This window comes from Eurosta solidaginis, chromosome 3 (assembly GCF_040869045.1).
Source record: "Eurosta solidaginis isolate ZX-2024a chromosome 3, ASM4086904v1, whole genome shotgun sequence".
NCBI classification, from domain to species: Eukaryota; Metazoa; Arthropoda; class Insecta; order Diptera; family Tephritidae; genus Eurosta; species Eurosta solidaginis.
This window is the reverse complement of record NC_090321.1, coordinates 7,591,607-7,610,947: the sequence shown is the minus strand read 5'-3', so window position 1 is coordinate 7,610,947 and position 19,341 is coordinate 7,591,607. Positions and strand designations below refer to the sequence as shown.

General features: G+C 35.8%; 1 protein-coding gene across 8 annotated transcripts in view; it reads left to right on the top strand.

Annotated features, from left to right (window-relative positions):
• Positions 1-18,925, top strand: part of LOC137243197 (micronuclear linker histone polyprotein) — a 553,070-nt gene extending 534,145 nt beyond the window's left edge. For 4 of the 8 annotated variants that reach the window (XM_067770582.1, XM_067770581.1, XM_067770580.1 and 1 more), the window contains 4 exons: positions 9,168-10,174; positions 10,238-10,719; positions 12,627-12,718; positions 15,284-18,925. In XM_067770582.1, coding sequence (XP_067626683.1) covers positions 9,261-10,174; positions 10,238-10,719; positions 12,627-12,718; positions 15,284-15,409 — 1,614 coding nt within the window. In that variant the 5' untranslated portion in view covers positions 9,168-9,260 and the 3' untranslated portion in view covers positions 15,410-18,925. Of the gene's footprint in view, positions 1-9,167; positions 10,175-10,237; positions 10,720-12,626; positions 12,977-15,283 lie in introns of all 8 variants that reach the window. The other 4 variants (XM_067770576.1, XM_067770577.1, XM_067770578.1 and 1 more) reach the window with 1 other exon arrangement.
• Positions 18,926-19,341: the final 416 nt, after the last annotated feature.

The window sequence follows — 19,341 nt, the reverse complement described above, 5'->3', positions numbered from 1 at the left end:
GAAATATTACTCTAAAGATAGCATAACGCCAAAACCGGGTTGTCTTCAAGCAATATGGGATGGCCGAAGTTCGTTCCAATTTACTGTTCAGTTGCTTATTCAGTCCGAGGTGAGATAAGTATGCACGAGTGGTTGAAGGTAAATTTCTAGCCTGACAAAGGCAGAAGTGGAAATAGCGACCATCCTATTGCAACAAATCCAATTTGTGGTTCGAAACCAAAAGAAGGAAAGCGTGATTAGAACGTGAGTAGGGATGAGGATGGAAACAAATATATGGCAGTTTTTATCAAATTTGGACAGTTAAATTTTTATTTTTTCTATTTTCGATATTTTAATAAAATAATTTCTATGAATTTTGTAACTGAAATTATGCCACCCAATTTCAAAAGCGTTTTCGAAAAAACTCGAAAATTCAATTTAGTTTCACGATAGTTTCGAACTTTTTATTTGAAGTTCTTTGAAAATATTTTAGAGTATGCAGTTATTTAGCCCAAAAATTTTTAATCTAACAAATCTCGATTTGAGATTTTTTTAAAAAGTTGCACACTCTATATGTTGGAAAATAAAAAACACCCTTTGGAATAAAAATTTAAAAAATGAATGGAACTTGGGAGACATATAACTTGTAGCTTTTTAGACTAAAATTGATACTGCTGCAAATTCAAAGACTCAAATTTCAAATTCTGAAAACTCAAAATAATATCAAATTTACGAAAAAGTTTTCTCAATTAGTAGAAATTTTTCGAAAACGTTTTTCAGATTGATTTTCGTAGTTTCAAAATTGATACGTATTCAATTTGATTATGGCTCAGTTTAATTCATCCAACCTACTTTGTTGCTACTGGGAATGCTTATGGTCTACCTTAGGCATCCTAGTTGCCAAATCCCGAATGCAAAATTCGCAATGATCCGCTTGTTTTAAGAAACCGCAATCGATTCGGCGGAGAACTTTGTATATAAGAAAATTATCCACTAATGGAAGTGCCAAATCTACTAGCAAAACGTTGATAGAAAAGCGGAGGCAAATAGTAAACTAAAAGGACAAAAAAGTCCAAAACGTCATAAGCCACTACGCCGGAAGTAGAACGTAAAGTATTTTAAGGCGACGAGCGCAAAGGAACTGCATAGCGCACAAAACAGGCTATAAAGGCGAAATGCAGTAAAAAAAAATTTATAAACTCCTACTAAAAGTAACAACAAAAACTATAGCAACAAAACACACATGATCGTAAAATCTTGATCAAAGAAAATAAAAACGTAAAATACTATTTCGTGGCAAATGCCAAGAATTGGCTAGCGAAATGAAATTTATGCGCCACTATGGAACAGTTAAACTATACCGTTGTTTATGTGTTTGTTATGCCAAGTTTGTATTGTGGGTAAAAGAGAAATTGAAAACAAAAATATTTCGCACTGAACAGTAGCAGTGCAACAACAGTGTTAACAATATTTTGATGCGACATTTTATATTAAAAAAAATTTTTTAACTTTTTGCCCAGCAACTTAAGTGAGAGAAAAAGTAACAAAGTAGCAACGCCATCAAACTTTAATACCATGCGAAAACCTTTTTTAGTATTTTTTTTTTCAACGTTTGATGGTATGTCGATATTGTGAAGCATCGGCATTCACGCAAATAACATTCCGGTCAAGGTGAACCTCCTACGCCATGTCTAAGTATAAAATAGAAAAAAAAAATTGTATGTCACTACTAGGCCGATGTCCAACGCAACCTCCCCCCTCACCAAATATTTAATCAGCTTGCATGTCTTCCGCTTTTTTATTTTTTTCTCATCGCAAACCCTTCCCAATTCGTTTCCATCTAAAACATTTGATTTGTTGTTGTCACTTAATTTAACAGCAATTAAATGAGTATTTACGTACTTAATTTCTGTACTTAGTAATTATGAGGGCTATAAAACGTACTTTAATTGCTAATATGAATAAAAATAAAACGTATTTGCATCCGCGCTACAGTAGAGACTTTTAATATTTGTCAACATCATATGACAGTACATACTTGTATGTACATTAGGCTGGGCCAAAATCAGATAGCAAACAATCTCAAAATGAGAGAGAGAAAACCACAAAATGAGAGTAGAATGGTGCCAAATGATAATGATACATCTGCAAATACTCTGTTGATGGCCCCACGAATGACAGCGAGAACAATTTCGGAAAAGTTCCAAAATTATCCCGTAAAAAATCCCGAAGTAATGAAGATATGTGCTCTAATCGATTTGAGGATAGTCTCGAAATTATTCTGAAACAATCCAGAATTGGTGATGAAGTGAAATAATTGTAAATGGTCACCGAAAGCATACCTAATTAATCTGGAAATAGTCCTCAAAACGACCTTGAAACTATTCGAATTAATCAGAAAATTATTCCGAAAACAGTTTGGAAAATATTCCGGCATAATTGCCAAATAGTCGCGAAATGGTCCCGTAACAGTTCCGAAATCAATCTAGAAATGATCCAGAGATAGTTCCGAAAACAGTTACGATATGACGCCGAAAACAGTTATGAAGTGGCCCAGATAATATTCCCGAAATAGTCCCGTAACTGTCTCGAAGTGAATCCAAAATCAGTTCCTAGACTAAGGTCGTACAATAAAGCGCTATCTTCTTTTTCACATGCATATATCACTACAGTGGTGTATCTAAAAAAAATATTTTGAAGTGATATAGCAAGTTTGGGAATTAAGTACGAGATGCCATGAAATAGTTGAGCTCTACAACTTGAGCATGTCATCGTGTATACAATATCGAAATTTAGGCCCATAACCATGATAACATATCACTACATTACCCGCTAATTGACATTGGTCGTTTATTAAGGGCTTAACGAGTTTGAAGCGATCGAAGCTGTAAGCTAAATTACCTTTAAAGACTGAGGGACGGAGGACATACAATTTTTGCGTTTTTATATCTGATCGTAGTGCCAAGAAAAAAGGTTTTTATCATTGATTTGGTATGAGCTATTTAATTGTCATAACAAGCATGTGATTGTGTATCTGGACTTATTTTTCTAGACTGGTTGCTTAATTTGAGGTCATCGAAATAAATGGTACGGCTCTAGGTCATATTATTCTATCATTAACTTAATGAAGTGATCAAGTGATTGGATTATACGATAACACATCGCATACAATAACATCACATCAAAAGTGTACATCATATGGCGCCATGTTAAATAGTAAGGGTAGTATTTGATATCGAGTGCAAATCTTAATATACACCAAAACGTTGGTGTTACAATTCACCAACAAAATAATAGGGGAGCCCATGAATTTTCGCAAATGGTCTAGCATCATTGCATTTTCAAAGTGGCGTAGTATATTTCCACATTAAACAAGAAAAATTTACGACTTTGAGTATCAAATCAGCAAATGTCAGTACAAAACAAAATGTGTAGAGGAAAAAGGCGTTTAGGAATCATAGCAAATATTTGCTGTTCCTACGTTTCCCAAATCAAATACACAAAACTTTGAAATGCCTTAATGTCACATCAAAAGAGTACATCATATGATGCTGTGTAAAATCTTAGGGCTACGATGTGATATCGAAAATCAATAATATAATATCACAAAGAGTACATCATATGATGCTGTGTTAAGTAATAGCGACCAAAAGCAAAGTCAAAAAGTGAAGTATTTGTATCCGATTATACCTTTAGAAGCACCTTATATCACGTCAACCTTCGATCTTAATGTTACCATTGCCAATTAGAGTTGATGTTATAATCACAATTACAGCTACTGTTAATGTGCCCATGGCCTGCACGGTCACGTTGATGTTTAGGGGTTACGTTCTCCTATTATGTTTACGCTTGCAGTTGTTATGGTTATGATTTAAATATAAATATAAACAATTAACTGTGTACCTTTGATTGTTTCCTAAACTTAGTTGTCGAATACCAGTCGTTTTCGCTGCCCTTGTAAAAACGTCCACAAATCAAACTTCACTACTACTGACTAATAAATCTTTCTCAATTACATGCACATCACACATTCTTCTCTTTTTTCATATCTCACCCACCTTCACAATTTTTCACATCCATCGCACCTTCATTAATATTTAATCAATCATTTCCAACATAAGCACTACTGAACATCAATGTGCAATAAAACTGACACAGACAAAAGGTAGTTATTATTCCCATTTGTAATACTTAAAAGCAGTAAAAAGTTGTAATTGTCAGATGAATCATTGATATATCTTTACGAATACAAATGTACGTACATAGCACCTTAAAGTTCAAGTGGCACCGCAAAAGCCGCATACAACGCTCGCTTGAGTGCAAATGGAAGTAAGTAAGAAGCGAAAAAAACATGTTCTTAGTGTTGGCAATTCTATTATTGTTGTAAATTTAATGCAATAAGAATTGCGCCCTTGCACTTGTGAAGAGGCTGACTGAGAAAAATAAATACAATATAATATTTAAAAGCCATTTCAACCACAACAAATTATCAGGCAAAACGAATCAGCAAGTAAGAACAAAGGGCAACGTAGAAGTTCAAGGAAATAAGTCACGGATAAGTGGTAAGAAGAAGAGGTGTGCAATATATGTTGACAGATATTTAATGGAAATTTTGTGTACGGTAAATTTTTAATCACAAATAGCGTTCACTACGAAATAAAGGAGAGTTATAAAGGTGCTACAATTAAATTTAATTCAAAGTTCTTGTATATGGTATAGGCTAGAGAATTATGATTAGTAATATGGCTGGTTTTTGTATTTTTTATGTAGAAACAATATTAAACCAAATTTGCATATTGAAGACTAACGAACTCCGCCAAAGGCATCACAGTTGTTCGTTCCATTTTAATTAACTTCATACATTATTTTTGCATAAATCTGCTTCTTTAAGGTATTCAAAATATACTTTTTTGAGTTGAGGTAATACATTTATAGTATACTTGACTTGAGACAAAGCTTATTGCCTAAACACATTTGTTGTTATTTTTGTTAGAGGAAAACTAAAGATCTTGGGTGGTAGTTACCACAACATCTTTACTAATTGCTTATTCTTCAGCAACTAGATTTTCGGGTAATAGTAGGCGCAGTCATGCTGATGTAAAGGCGCACTGGGTAGGCATATTTCTGAGTGCATGAGGGCTTTTAAAAGTCAAAACTGCTTGTGCATTTATTTTTTATAATAATCAATAACTTAAGAATGAAAATATGTAAAAAAAATAAAACACACACACAAAAGGCTTGAATAGTAAGTACTAGTGACTCGTAACTACAGCTAGCCCAGGAGTTGAAGTTGAATCACAACAGAAGCTACTTTGTCAGAAACAAAGAAGAGCTCAGTCAGTTTCTTATCTGTAGCAACCGATACCGAAAGCTATTAATTTATTATCGGCTTATTATGAACAGCGAATTATAATCGGCGAGTTTTCGGTTTGTTAGCGGCCTGTAATAATTTCAGATTGTTGAATGGATTATATAAAGCTCATTCCAGATTAGTTTCGGTAATGTTTTTCAAAATCTGTTTGTATTATTTCAGGCCCCCCTGTGGATTAGGGGTAGTAGAATATGCCCACGGCAGGCATGCCAGTCGTAAAAGGCGACCATAATTCACAAAGGGATGTAATGTTGGTTTTTCGAAGCCGACAGTGCACCTCGGTAACAAATGTACGTCATTTTATTAGTGACTGTAAGGCTAACCAATCCTGAGTGGCTTTACTCGAAAGGGAGCAGGGAGAACGCTGGTATCACCCTGTGGGACCCTAAGCATGGTCCTTATAAAAACTGTCACCGCGGGAGCAGGAAATAAAGCCGGTGATCTGAATTTTCAGGTCTCACCTTCCTGTCCTGGGATGGCCCCCTTGTGGGAGCATCGCGGGGGCTGTGGTTTCATATCGTATTCTGGAAGGGTAACCCAGAATGCGTAGGGTCGCCTCCGTGGAAGTTCGCTTCTTCGTTGGAGTTGACAGTGTTCTCTTCGGAGTAATGCTGTTGCTTCAGCCGCCGAATCAGACAATATAGTATTCTCTTCGGAGTAATACTGTATTCTTTGGTGGGAGGTGGGCAAGAAAGTTTACTCATATACTTTTCATATGGAGTGGCTGCCCGAGTGCGTGCTAATCTGCACACAAGTAATTCACAGACGCTTCTGCGGAACGTCAAAGAAATGGTTGATTACATCCCTAAATTGTACACGAAGTTTAAAAAGGATGTATGATTAGAAGTATGAAAACAGGAAGAGAAATATGCTAGCAAATAATGATGGTAAAGTCGAAGGATGCATAAATGAATGAGAAACGTTTAGCTGGTAGTGCAGTTGCAACAGGGTCCCTCGACGTGGAAAATTATGGATAATTGTAAGGGTGGGTAGTTCCCACGCTTCTTTTTGAAATTTTTGGAAACTTCGTTGGACCTGCTATATGATCAGGTTTGCGTTTTAGTACTTGTGAGTGATGAGATGTATCTTGAGTGCATTTGTAGTTATAGATTACATTGGTAGTCATTCACGGCGAACGAGCGTATAACTGAGTCAACGTAGTACCTATGACTAATGGGATGTATCTTAATATGCAAGTGGTTTAGTAATATGATTAATGAAGAGTATCCTGCGAGTACTTGTGTCGTAAGTACTTGTGAGCATCACTGTCTGTTGTGCCACAACAGATAGTTTTATTCACAAGGAATTATATGACACTCTCACTCTATGGAACACCTGAGTAGTTATTCATGGAAAGACATTTGCACTGATGGATTACATCGATATTTAGTTCATGGCGAAGGTGCGTTGTGGATCATAAGGCTTTAAAAGGTTGTGTCACATCCCTAAATTGTGTTCTAAATTGTGGTGCATAGCAAGGGTTGCTCGCAATGCCCCTAATACTTGTATTTAAATTGTGGGACTGTAGCATGTATCTGCTTTTTACACACGGAACATGTTGCAGGTGAATTACTTGTGGGCAGAGAAGAACGTACTATGATTTGGGGTGGAGTTGCCTAACAACCGGATGCCATTATCCATAAAATGGATGGAGCTTGATACACTCCTATCTTACCAAGGTAAGGATTTGTAATTGAATCGCCCGATTACAAGCAATTTGGTACCAAACGATTCGGCTAAGAAGTGTTGAGAGAATGTAACATGGAGCCGATAGTTTGGGCCATTGATCGTGCAGAAGATCCGTGTTTAACACCGTAGAGTTGAGTCTACATAGACAGGTATTTGCGTTATAATTCACTATCGACTGTATTATTTCAGGGCTTATTTCAGCATTTCGGGCTATTTTGGTAATGTTCTGAGTTCGTTCCGGGTTTTCTGGTAGTTTTCAGCATCCCCCAAGATCATTTCCAGATAATCGTTGTTGTTTCCAAGTCAACTCGGGACTATTTCTAGATTATTTACAAGCTAGTTTCGAAAGGGTGTTCGACATCATTTCGGACCAAAGTTGGTGTAATTATTTGACCATTTTGCACTTATTTCAGGTAATTTTTTATCGACATTTACTTCTTTGTATATCCGCTTTTTCTTGAAAACGACCTAACGGAATACAAAATTTTATCAAACAGCTGTTTTCCAGACAAAAACGAATATACAAATATGTAGCTTCAAATCGATTCCGATAGTAACCCTGCAATCATCCCGAAACGGTCCCGAAGCGATCCAATATTATTGAAATGATCTTGAAATAAAAAAAATAAATGTAAGGCGCGATAACCTCCGAAGAGATCTAAGGCCGAGCTTCTCTTCCAATTTGCGTCGTGCTCCTCTTGATTTTCCCCTACAAATTGGCCGGACGGGACCTACATGTTTTATGCCGACTCCGAACGGCATCTGCAAGGCAGATGAGTTTTCACTGAGAGCTTTTCATGGCAGAAATACAATCGGAACGCTTGCCAGACACTGCCGAGGGGCGACCCCGCTTAGAAAAATTTCTTCTAATTGAAAAATCTTATTTCTAAAATTTTGATGTTGCTTTGCCCGGGAGTTGAACCCAGGGCATACGGTGTGATGGGCGGAGCACGCTACCATCACACCACGGTGGTCAAATCAAATAAAAAAGGTTATAATCAGCTGTTCGATGCGGCCACCTTGTATCGTTCCGCCATGCAGACAATGACATTTGCTTTGACAAATGACATTTTTAAGCACTGAACACACCAAAAACTAAGAAGCGGAAACGGAAGCGGAACGCTGCCAACAGAGTTGCATTGTGCTTTTGACTTCATTAGGCATTCGATTAGCTACTAATGAAATAATAATAGATTCGAATTTTGTAGGTAAGATTGAGCTCAATAAGCGTCTTAATGTAGAAAATTGCCTTTATTATTCAATAAGCCGTCTGTGTGAAAATAGTATAAACAAGCTTTCAAAAATGTATTATTCTTATTTACATACATACATAAATCTATATTAGGGTGGTCCGTTTTGAGCTCAGATTACCCTATGAAGACTCAATATACCAAAAGCTAAACATGCACCACTGTGCACATCTTAACCGATTCTTTTCGAACACATAAGTTATATGTGTTATCGGCAGCTATAGTATTTTTGATTTTGTGTATTAGAAATCAAAAAATTCAATTTAAATTTTTTGAGCTTTTATAGAGAAATCTTAACTTATTCAGCCCCCCTTAAGCGTCGGCAAACGATACCAAAATTTATATTTAACATTTTTTATCTTGATATTACCTTCTGCAGGGGTGAGACTGGAAAATTTATTTTTTATTTTATTTATAAGAACCGCCCTAATGTACATACATATGTACATTCATACGAATGCAATTAAGTAATTTCGTTAAAGAGGAAACATCAGTATTCATTAATCATCGACTTAATCTATAATATATGTTGATTGTCTGATCTGCAGCTTAGCAGATGCCTAACTATTTACATACATAAATACAAAAATAAGTATCAGTGCATTATCTCGAATTAAAAATGTTTTGTTAAATTTTTGTCTTTTCGATTTTGTTCACTGAAAACTCCAAATGCTCTGTTATTTAAAGAGAATGATCGTGTAAATTTGTCATAATATATTCTCTTCAACTGGTTTTTAAACGAAACGAAGCGTGGCCTACCTTTAGGCGTTTTGTTATAAAACACCTAATACCCACGAATAATACTTGCATACATAATTGCTCTTAAACCACACAGCATTCTCTTATAAAAATTCTCAAGCCGCCTTTTCTCTTTCCAGGACAAATTGCTGAGCAAACTCGAAGAGAGCGAACCGGATCCACCTACCTCACAAGAGGATGAGTGCGTCATCTGCATCAATGCACGCGCCACCATGCAAACATCACCCTGCGGGCATCGTGTCGTCTGTCGACGTTGCTTTGTTAAAACGATACAAAGCGCTGTCGCACAAAGGCTACTTCCACTGCGCTGTGTAATATGCCGTGCGCGTGTTAATCGTCTCACCTCCAGTTCGGGTACTTGGCGTATACAAGAATCGGCGAGCAGTTATTCCATGGGTGCCAAAAGTTGGGCTTCTGCCGGTGTTGGAGCTGGCGGTGTGCATACTTCAGCGAGTTCTTATTCAATGACTGATGCACATAGTGGACATCATGCCTTTCATCCACATCCGGCGTTACACGCGCGCTATCCACGTAGTCCGTCGGGAGGTGGACGCGTTGCACAATCGGATAGCTTGTATTCGATAGGTTCGACGGGTTCTTCATCGCTTTCACATATGTCCGCCTATTCGAAAACGTCTTCCATTTCGAGTGGTCTCTACTCACCCGCCACTTCACCCATATCACCTTCAGCCATGTCTGCATATACACAAACACCTGTGCTGAATAATCATTTAGCACCGCCTGCCGCCAACTCAACAGCTCGCGGCACGTTTTCATTATCGCCATCTGGTTCGGCGTCGGGCTCGTCGATGTCAGGTTCGTTATCGCCACGCGGCGAAGATCATCATCATAATCATTCACATTCGCATTCGAGTGGCTGTCCTGCCGGTTGCTCGGGCGCAATACCACGTAAACCGCTCAATTCACTAAGTAACTCATCGTCGAGTGGCTCGAGCCTTAGCAGCTGCAGTAGCTTTCCGCCTGCGACACATACCTACCCTGGGCGGCGATATACCAAGGGAAGACTGACAGATCTACAAAATCGACTGCCACCCATTAAGGAATTTCGCAGTCCAGCCAAAGTGCCACATCCATCGCCGGTGCATATAAGTAATCCGCGTTTTCGGTGAGTTTCCATTTTTCCACATTTACTAAAAATCAATTAATTATCCAACTTCATTTATTGCAGCTACTCCTCCTATACGAAATCATCATCAAGCGCAGACGAAATTTCCCTTTTTCTGCGTGAGCCATCTTCACCTCCTAAAAAACCTATGAATATTATGGTGGGCTCTGTGTCGACAAATGGCTTAGGCCCGCCCCCTCTAAAAGCTGGTGGCAATGCTAAAATAAGTCCGACGGTATCCAAAAACTCGCTGCCTAAAACCGCTTATACTTCGGGAAGTAGGGAGAAAAAAAGTGGCATAAATACTAACAGCTCCACGGCGAAGGCGAATGGGAAGATTCCAAATGGTACTGCTATCGTTAACAATACTAAAAAGTCAGTGCATGATACTAAAGTTAAAAGTATATCCTTGGCGACAACGCCCACACCCAAATCCTCAGCAACGAACCAAAATAGCAATAATAAGTCGTACTCGGCTCCTGCATCACGCTCGAGTTCTTCCAGCCGAAGTTTTCCATTATTTTCTAATAGCAATAATAATAACAGTAAGTAAATATCGAATTCTGAGTTTATACAAACAATTTTTTTAATGAATTGTTTATAAGGCAGTGCTGCCGTAGTGTTGAAAAAAAAAACACTGGCGAAAACGACATGCCAACACTGATAAATTGCTAATTTGGGCCTTAAAAAGTGGCCAATATGCGGGATACCCATTCTTTCGGCAAGAGTGCCAAAATTCCAGTGCAGACGGCTATAAGTTTATGGGTGGCGGCTCGCAGTGCACTTCCACTTTAAAATTTTCCCCTTTACTACGCCTAGGCGTATACCGAATGCGACGCAGGTTATTCCCTCATTTCCTTCCGCTAAGCTCCTAATGTCAGCTCATTCGCCTTATGATTTCCTTTGACTCCCCGCTATAAGTTGCCTGTATACCCTACTACCTTTGAGCTAGTGTATGGTGCAGCTAAGCCTTTATTCTTACCTAGCTGTCAGAATATATAGATAACTTTCCAATGTTGTTACGGACCTCGAGTTGTTTGCCGGCTTGCCAAGATATGCAGACTTCTTACTGAGACACACTACAATATGACGGCAGTTTGGATGATGTAGAAATCTCCACAGAGTACGATTAAATTCAAGCCCTATAAGCTGCGTCCATTTTGGAGCCATCGGTGTAGGTTTGTATACCGTTGTTAACTGGCATGGCATCCCTCTTCTACTCATTCCTACTTGAAATTATAGTTTAACGCTGCCTTCGAGTGAAGTAAGGATACCACAATTTTCTTTCAGAATATCCTTCCAGCATCCAGACTCTCTGAATTTCAGTGAGATTTGGGCCGACGTAAAAATGTTAGGCGTATTAACCTCCGAAGAGATTTTACAGCGAGCTTCTCTTCCAATTTGCGTCGTGCTCCTTTTATTTTTCCTAAAAATTGGGGGACGGGTCCTCCATGTTTTATGACGACTTCGAACGGCATCTGCAAGGCAGATGAGTTTTCGCTTAGAAGCTTTTCATGGCACAAATACACTCGGAGTGCTTGCCAAACACTGCCGATGGACGACCCCGCTTAGAAAAACTTTCTTCTTATTGAAAAAACTTGTTTCTTAAATTTTGATGTTTATTTGCGCAGGATGTGTACCCAGGATCTTCGGTGTGGTAAGCGGTGCATGTTACCACACCACGGCGGCCGCCAGATACTTGATAATATTTGATAGAGCTAACTGTTAGCCTTTTACCTTCAGTAGTTTAAAGGCGATTGGTTTGTACCTCCGCGTGAAGAGTAGTAGATCCGTCTTTTCCGGACTTAGCCTAAGGCTACCTTACTTCAATCCATTCAATTATAAAAATCAGTTCAAGATATTAGTCAAGATCCTTTCAAAAAACTCACTGGACACTGAGCTTATGTTGATCTTTACTGAAGCAAGAGAACATTCATACTCTAAATAGGTATTTTAATGTGGGGGGTTAGTATATGACATTTCATATGCAGCAGGTTTTCTATTTTGGGGGAGGGGCATTGCGCTTAGATCTCCAGTGCTCCCTTCTCTTCCACATTTTTTTTTTCAGTACCTTTTGCCTTCCACTTTTTTTTCACATCCTCTTGTTCTACTTTTCCTTTCCCCTATCCCTTTACGTTTATGTCATTTTACCGTCTCCCCCGGCATATTCTGTTTCCATAGCTCATCGGTATCTCTCTATCTCCTCCTCTCCTGGTTTTAGCACCACACAAATTATCTAAAGGTTAGCAGCGAGAACTTTTCGACAGCAAAGTAATTTCCATCACCGCTTGTAATTATTTAACATATTGTGCATATGTACATATTTAATGACAGATAATTTGCATCATTTCCTCTACACACATACACACACACCACCGCACCCACACACACTTATAAATGCATGTAATGTACATTAGAATACATTTTTCTCTTCCCATTTTTTTTATTACAGAAGAGAAATCCGACAATAAGAAAAATGAGTCTATGGAACGCAAAAAGAAGGAGGAAAAACTTAAACTAAAAGCGGAAAAGGAAGCAAGAAAGGTGGGTGAACGTCAAAGTGACGTTACAACTACAACAAAAACTAACATTGATTGTAAGGCTGAAAATAGCAAAAAAGATGATGACGATAATGTTAAGAATACTGATGATAATAATGACGTTCACGACGAAGTTGAAAATGATGCACATAACGACGTTGGTGCTCATGGTGGTCGTGGCCGTAGTGGTGGTGGTGGTGGTGGTGTCGGTGGTGGGTTATTATGCTTGTATGGTGGTTTGGCTGCCTGGAAAGTGATGTCGGTAATTGGTCTATCACACACACACACCAGCTCGCTTGATGCATTTTTAAAATGTTTTATTTTCTGTCATCTCATCAAATTTATTGCTTTATTTCTCTTAAGTGTTGTGCTTTTAGTTTCTGCTGCATTTAACTAACAATTACATAAAATTATTTTAATTTCTCTCCTTATACTTTTTTTTCGCCTGAATTGTGGCAAATTCCTCTTACTGCTAAAAAGAATAATGACCGCTGTAATTACCTTTTATGAAATGCCTCTTATTAAACATTACATCCGAATCCCATAGAATATTTTTAGACAGCATATAAAAATATTCAATGTGATCAAACCAAATCCGTATTTCGCATTGGAATCAATTTGTTATCACAGTATTCTAGTATCCTAATGTAAGAGATATCGGTCTGGTCGAATTCGGAACTTTTCAAAATCAGTAAAGAACCACACAATGTCTCAAACTTAAGCCATTCCATTTGAAATTGCCAATGACGAAAAGGTAGTTTTCATCAATCAAAGAATCTTGGGAATAAGAGAAATCTATTTAAAATCAACATTGTCCCCTTCATTTATAACAAAAGAACGATAAATGATGAGTTTGCAGCAGATAAATTATCGAAACTACTTTGCGTTAAAAGAAAATCTGTCGTTTGTTCATATTGTGATTTTGATGTATTTTTTAGCATATATTTGGCCGATCATGTTGCCACAAAGTTGATAAGATCTAATAGGTTGATCCCAAAAGTAATTTATGGATGTTATAAAAACTATCTCAAATAAATTTATTACCTCTACCTGCCTTCCAAGTCTGTTTCTTTCCCTTTTTTTCATTACATTTAGTTTTCAAAGAAACTTCCTTCTTATTTTTTGCATTATTTATATTTACTTTTCTGACATTAACTTTTTCCTTGTAAATTTATTGTTTTAAATTTTCTTATTCCACTTCTGATCTACATTTTTTATTTACTTGTACTTTCTGCTTCATTTTACTCGCTCTTCACTGTATCTTTTCTGCGTTTCTTTCTAGTTTCCAAACTCCAATTTATCTGTTTCTTTTTAAATTCTTTTTCTTATCCGTAGTTTAACTTATACGGTTATTTTACGCCTCTTTTCTTGTAGCTAAGTTTCGATTGTAGACCTTCAATTCCAGAAAATTGGTTAAAGAATTAATATTTTCTTATTATTTTCCACTTTTTTTGAATTCCTACCCAAGAAATTGTGATTTAACTTTACTAACTCCAATCGCCGAGCTCTTTTTCCGGTTTTATCAAATTCTTATTTCGTTCCTTCTTGCACATTTTACTTTGCATTTCAACTCAAAATCATGCCCTGCTCTTCTGTCACTCATTGTTGCCAACTTTTCACAAATTTTTATTTTCTTTACCATTCCATTGCATTATCATATTTTTTTCTTCTAACTTCCTCTTTATAATTGTGCTTTTACATTACTCGTAATATGATGATTGTTCGCACACTATTTATACTGTTTGTTGTTCGTTTTTGTTTGCAAAATTGTTTGCCTTCCTGTTGTTCGTTTTTTTTTTTTTGTTTCGCAACGGTTCATTTTTTCGTTAGTGCTCGCTCGCTTTTAAATGTGTATTTTTATTTTTTTTTTTACTTCTTTGTTTTCTTGTATATCCGACAACAAACGCCACAAAAAGGTGCCACACAAACTACCCCACATAAATATAAAACTCTGATATTTGTGTGCAATTAACGGGAAGTGCAACTGAGAATGAATGAGCGATGCAACTGAATCAGCCATATAGGCAATACACACACAGGGTTGTTATTATTTGGTATACAAAAGTTTACTCAACAGCATGTCGCATGCCTTTTTCTTTCTGTAACAAAGAATAACTGGATGAATGAATGATTGTATAAATGAGTAATAGAAAATTGGCTTATAGTTACACTTGAAACAATGCAAAGCTTTTTAGCAACAATGAAATAATAGCAAAGTTCAAGGTGTATGTAGTCACAAAAAAAAAACTAAAAAAATATATCAAACAATTAGAAATTAGGCAGTGTTTTTGGTGTGTAATCACAATTCGTTGGCAAATGAGTTTTTTCGAACTGAAAATCAATTATATACTTTATAAATTTAGTACATATATTCAAATAATTATTAGTTATAGTCCATAATTTTTTTCCACTGTATTCACAAAGGTTGGAAAAGTTCTAGTTACTTACTACTTTCAAGTAGTTCTTTATGTAATTTTAGTTCATATAACTTCCTACTACTTTTTTACAAATTAAAAACAAACTGAATGATTAATTTTCTAACTTCTTTTTCAACCACAAACTTTTACAGGAGGAAAAGCGTCTCGCTAAAGAAGAAGTACGTCTGGCGAAATTAATTGCTAAGGAGGAGAAAAAGAAAGGTAAAAAGGAGGCCAAAGAGCTACTCATCGCAAATGATGGCAATTGTACGAAGTAATGAACGTCAGCGACTTGCTATAACACCGAGAAACAAGTAATAATAACGTAAAAAAAAATATTGACAAATAATTTTTCATTGAAAAATTAAGCGAAAAGCAATTACATATGTAACAAACAGCAACAAAATGACGGACGCACGAATAGTATTTCAAAAAAGGAGCAACTGAAAACTTAAAATAATTATTAAACGAAAAAGATACGAAAGATAAGGAAGCGTAAAAAACATATTAGTAAGGGATTCATGATTTAAGCTGCGTATACTGCTCTTAAGACAATTGTCTTTGTTCCGTTCTGTTTTTGAATAGCAGCAGGCAATATACTTTTCTCTCTTTGCTTTTATGGAATTTCATGGCAATGAAATGAGAAGGCAAAATTTTATTTTCCCTTTTTCGCTCCTACGTGTTTCGACGCACTTACGTCTTCCTCAGGGAGTCTGATAATTTTAATGCCCCATCAAATGTAAAGTATGAATTTGGCCCACAAAAAAAACATCACTTTCATTCTTATTTATTCCATTAGTTTTGTTTATTATCAGGAAATGTGAAAAGTTTGTTAAACTCGGTTTAAGAAATACTCTGTTCGAAATGAAAAAATTACAAAATTTTACCGGGATAACAAAAAGCGTTCCAATTTTAATAAACATCAAGAGCACGAAAAGTCGCACATTGTCTACGTGGAATTTTCTCTTTTATTGAGAGCTGTGTACCCAGTTTAAGTTGTACGATACCACGCTTTGTATACAAAGTAATATTTCTAAACTACAAAGAACAAACATTCTAACAAATATAGTAACTAATATTTAGTACCACTTACTTCTAAAACTACAAATGTGTAGTAAAAATTCTTTTTTAATATCTCTCTCTACTTAAGTAAGTTACTTTTTAATGGAAATATATATTCCCATACATTATTATAATAATGGTACTTGTAGCAAAATAATTTACGAAATTTTTTAAACTGACGTACTAACCTGTATTCATACTTAAGGAAAAAAAAAACTATATTGGATTTTTATTAAACTAGTTCCTCCCTTAAATGCCAATTTGATCAACCTCAAAAATAACACCGGCTCTTTCATATATACATTCTTAAACATCTGTCAACAAAATTACAGCATTTATAAAATATTCAATTCCTTTCACGTTTGTCAAGCTGCTACCAAACCCTCTCGATAGAGTCGTCTCTAACTCGTTCTAAAAACAAGAGCTTGCTCTACTGAACACAAGCTCAACTATCAAAGAATATACTGCCAGCATCAATTTCTTTAATCAGCAACCTTCGTTTTATATCACTGTCAGATTGTAACGGAGAACTACGGAATATTTATTAAAGAGTTTGGCCGAACAGTAACTTTGTAACATGCTTTGACTTGTAATATTGATTGTGATTAAAGTTTTGCACAGTTTTAAGCAAGATAAGTATTTTCTTTCCAGACCTTAATTTAACAAAATTTCTTTGTTGCACAATTTGTCACTCATTTGGCGATTCGAATAAAAGATGCAAAGGTTTTCACACACTTTTGACTTAAGGCTCCATAGCATACATGTAAAAACCTTGCGACAGAGTAACTTGACTTACCAAGTAGATGTTCGCACAGTTTCAACTGTGAGCTGAAGAAAAGTTGTTCAAAAGCCTTATAATTGGGTTGACAAATAATATTTAGACTTTATGCAAATACAAGTTTCTCAAACTTTTCTCAATAGATCATCCTTTTACAATACTCTGTCCTCAGTTGCAGAGTTCGAAGTTGAGAAGAGGTTTTAATATGCACTGCAGTATTTTTGTGTTCGACTACTAGACCCCGCAGCCGTTCATAGAAAAATTACTATTATTCCAACAAAAACTTGAAATATAAATAGAAATAAATAAAATCCAAAAAAAAATTGAATATATTCTAAAGACCATGTCATTCTTACTACTTCCCTTAAAAAAGAAATCAATTAAAATTACAAAAATATTCTGTAATACTAATTATGTTACAGTAGTACGAAAAATGTATATCTACGTACAAGCATACATAAATATATGTCTAGTTTTCAAAGAAAAATAAATACCTTCTACCTATATATTTTATATTAAAAAGATTATGGGAAAATAAATTCATCCCAAACACAATCGCCAATCGTTGATCTAAGTGACTTTTAGCTATTCTATAGAGTTGCCTAAAGATTGCCGTGATGTGATACAATATCATGTGATGTGATATGATATCATATGATGTGATATGACATTATAAGTTGTGATTGTGCAGTCAGTACAATGACTATTCGCCTGCAACTCTCCAGTGCAATGGACAGTCGCTTATGTCAACAATTGATAATCATGAAAGTTGTGATTCTAACTGTAAATGGAAGATTTCTACATTAGTTTTCTAAATAGAACAAAAGTATATTAAAAATTTAATAATTAAACAAATTGCATACCTACTTATATTGTAGTTACAAGAAAGAATGAAATAAGATTTGTATTTATATTAGATAGTTGAACAGTGTTAAGTGTTTCACATTTATACATATGTACATACGAATCATAAACATTCATTTTACACTCACTTTAAAAGTGCACTAAAATAATATTGGAATACGTTTCCGCATACACTTGAAATTGGAATATTGCTGAATTGATTTCTGTACAGTTTGTGGAATAACTTTTATTATTGTTTGGGAGTTATGTGCTTTCTGACCTATTCACTATTACTTTCGTACAAATACAATAACAGTTCGGCTTTTCAAAACTCAAAATTCGATCGACTACTATAAATGACAAGTGAGCGCAGAGCTATCGCAATAAAAGGCGGGAGTGGTTCCAATTCTGTTCACTCTTACCGCTTTCAACTGACACTTTTAACATTGTTATGTCGTACGAAATTCCAGTCAGTTAGAGATAGCTCTGATATAGTCGCTGCGTTTGATTGATTAATTTAAATACATAAAACTCAATTTTAAGCGCTATTAGCATAGGCGTGGCTACCAACTGTCCCGTCCATCTTCTGATTAGCACCTGTTCGGTGGTATGTAGTGTGAAAGTGACGCTTCGCGTGACTGTATCCCATTTTTTCTGTACAGTTTTTTGCTCTAATTGCTTAGTAATTCTTCAATTGATCAAAAATTCGGTTGTGATTTTACACCAAATCTTTAGTTTGGTGTATTTTAAGTTGTAGTGCAAAGTGCCCATATATGGTACACAAGACAGTTAAATGAAAAATCAAGAGAAAATGCCGTCAATTAAATTGCGAAATTTTCACAAGCACATTAGAGCGTATTGAAAACACAAAACTTCTGCGTACATCACCTGAAGATACCAATAGAAACCTTAACCACTTTCTTAGCTTTGTAGTAGCAAAGCCCTTTATGTTAATGTGGCTTTGGTGTTATATACTCCAATAAGAATACCTGAAAGTATATGGGGTATTCCATCCCATTTCGACCAATTTTGAACCCGACCCCTTTAGAATTGGCTGAAAGTTTTTCTTCTTTTTCTAGCTTACGATAGACGTTTTTCAGAAGTTTTTCAAACTTTTTCATCCAACTCAAAAAAGTTATGAATTTTAAAAAAACACCGTTTTTGTTTTCAAAATGGTATAACTTTTTCAAAAATTGACCGTTTGGGATCTTTTTTTTTTTAAATTGGTTTTTAAATGTACTTTTTGGAAAAAATTCTAAAAAATTTTTAAAGTTTTTTTTGTAATTTTTCAGTTTTTCGAGATTATTCGAATTTCGCCCTTTTTTTCTCATAAAACACTTCAATCAATTCTGCAATCATCCCCACTAATCGCGGAGTGGGCCGAGAATTTTTTTTTTTTTATTTAATTGAAAAAAAACTTTAAAATTTTTGTTGTATTTTTCCAAAAAGTACATTTAAAAACATATTTAAAAAAAAAGATCCCAAACGGTCAATTTTTGAAAAAGGTATAGCATTTGGAAAACAAAA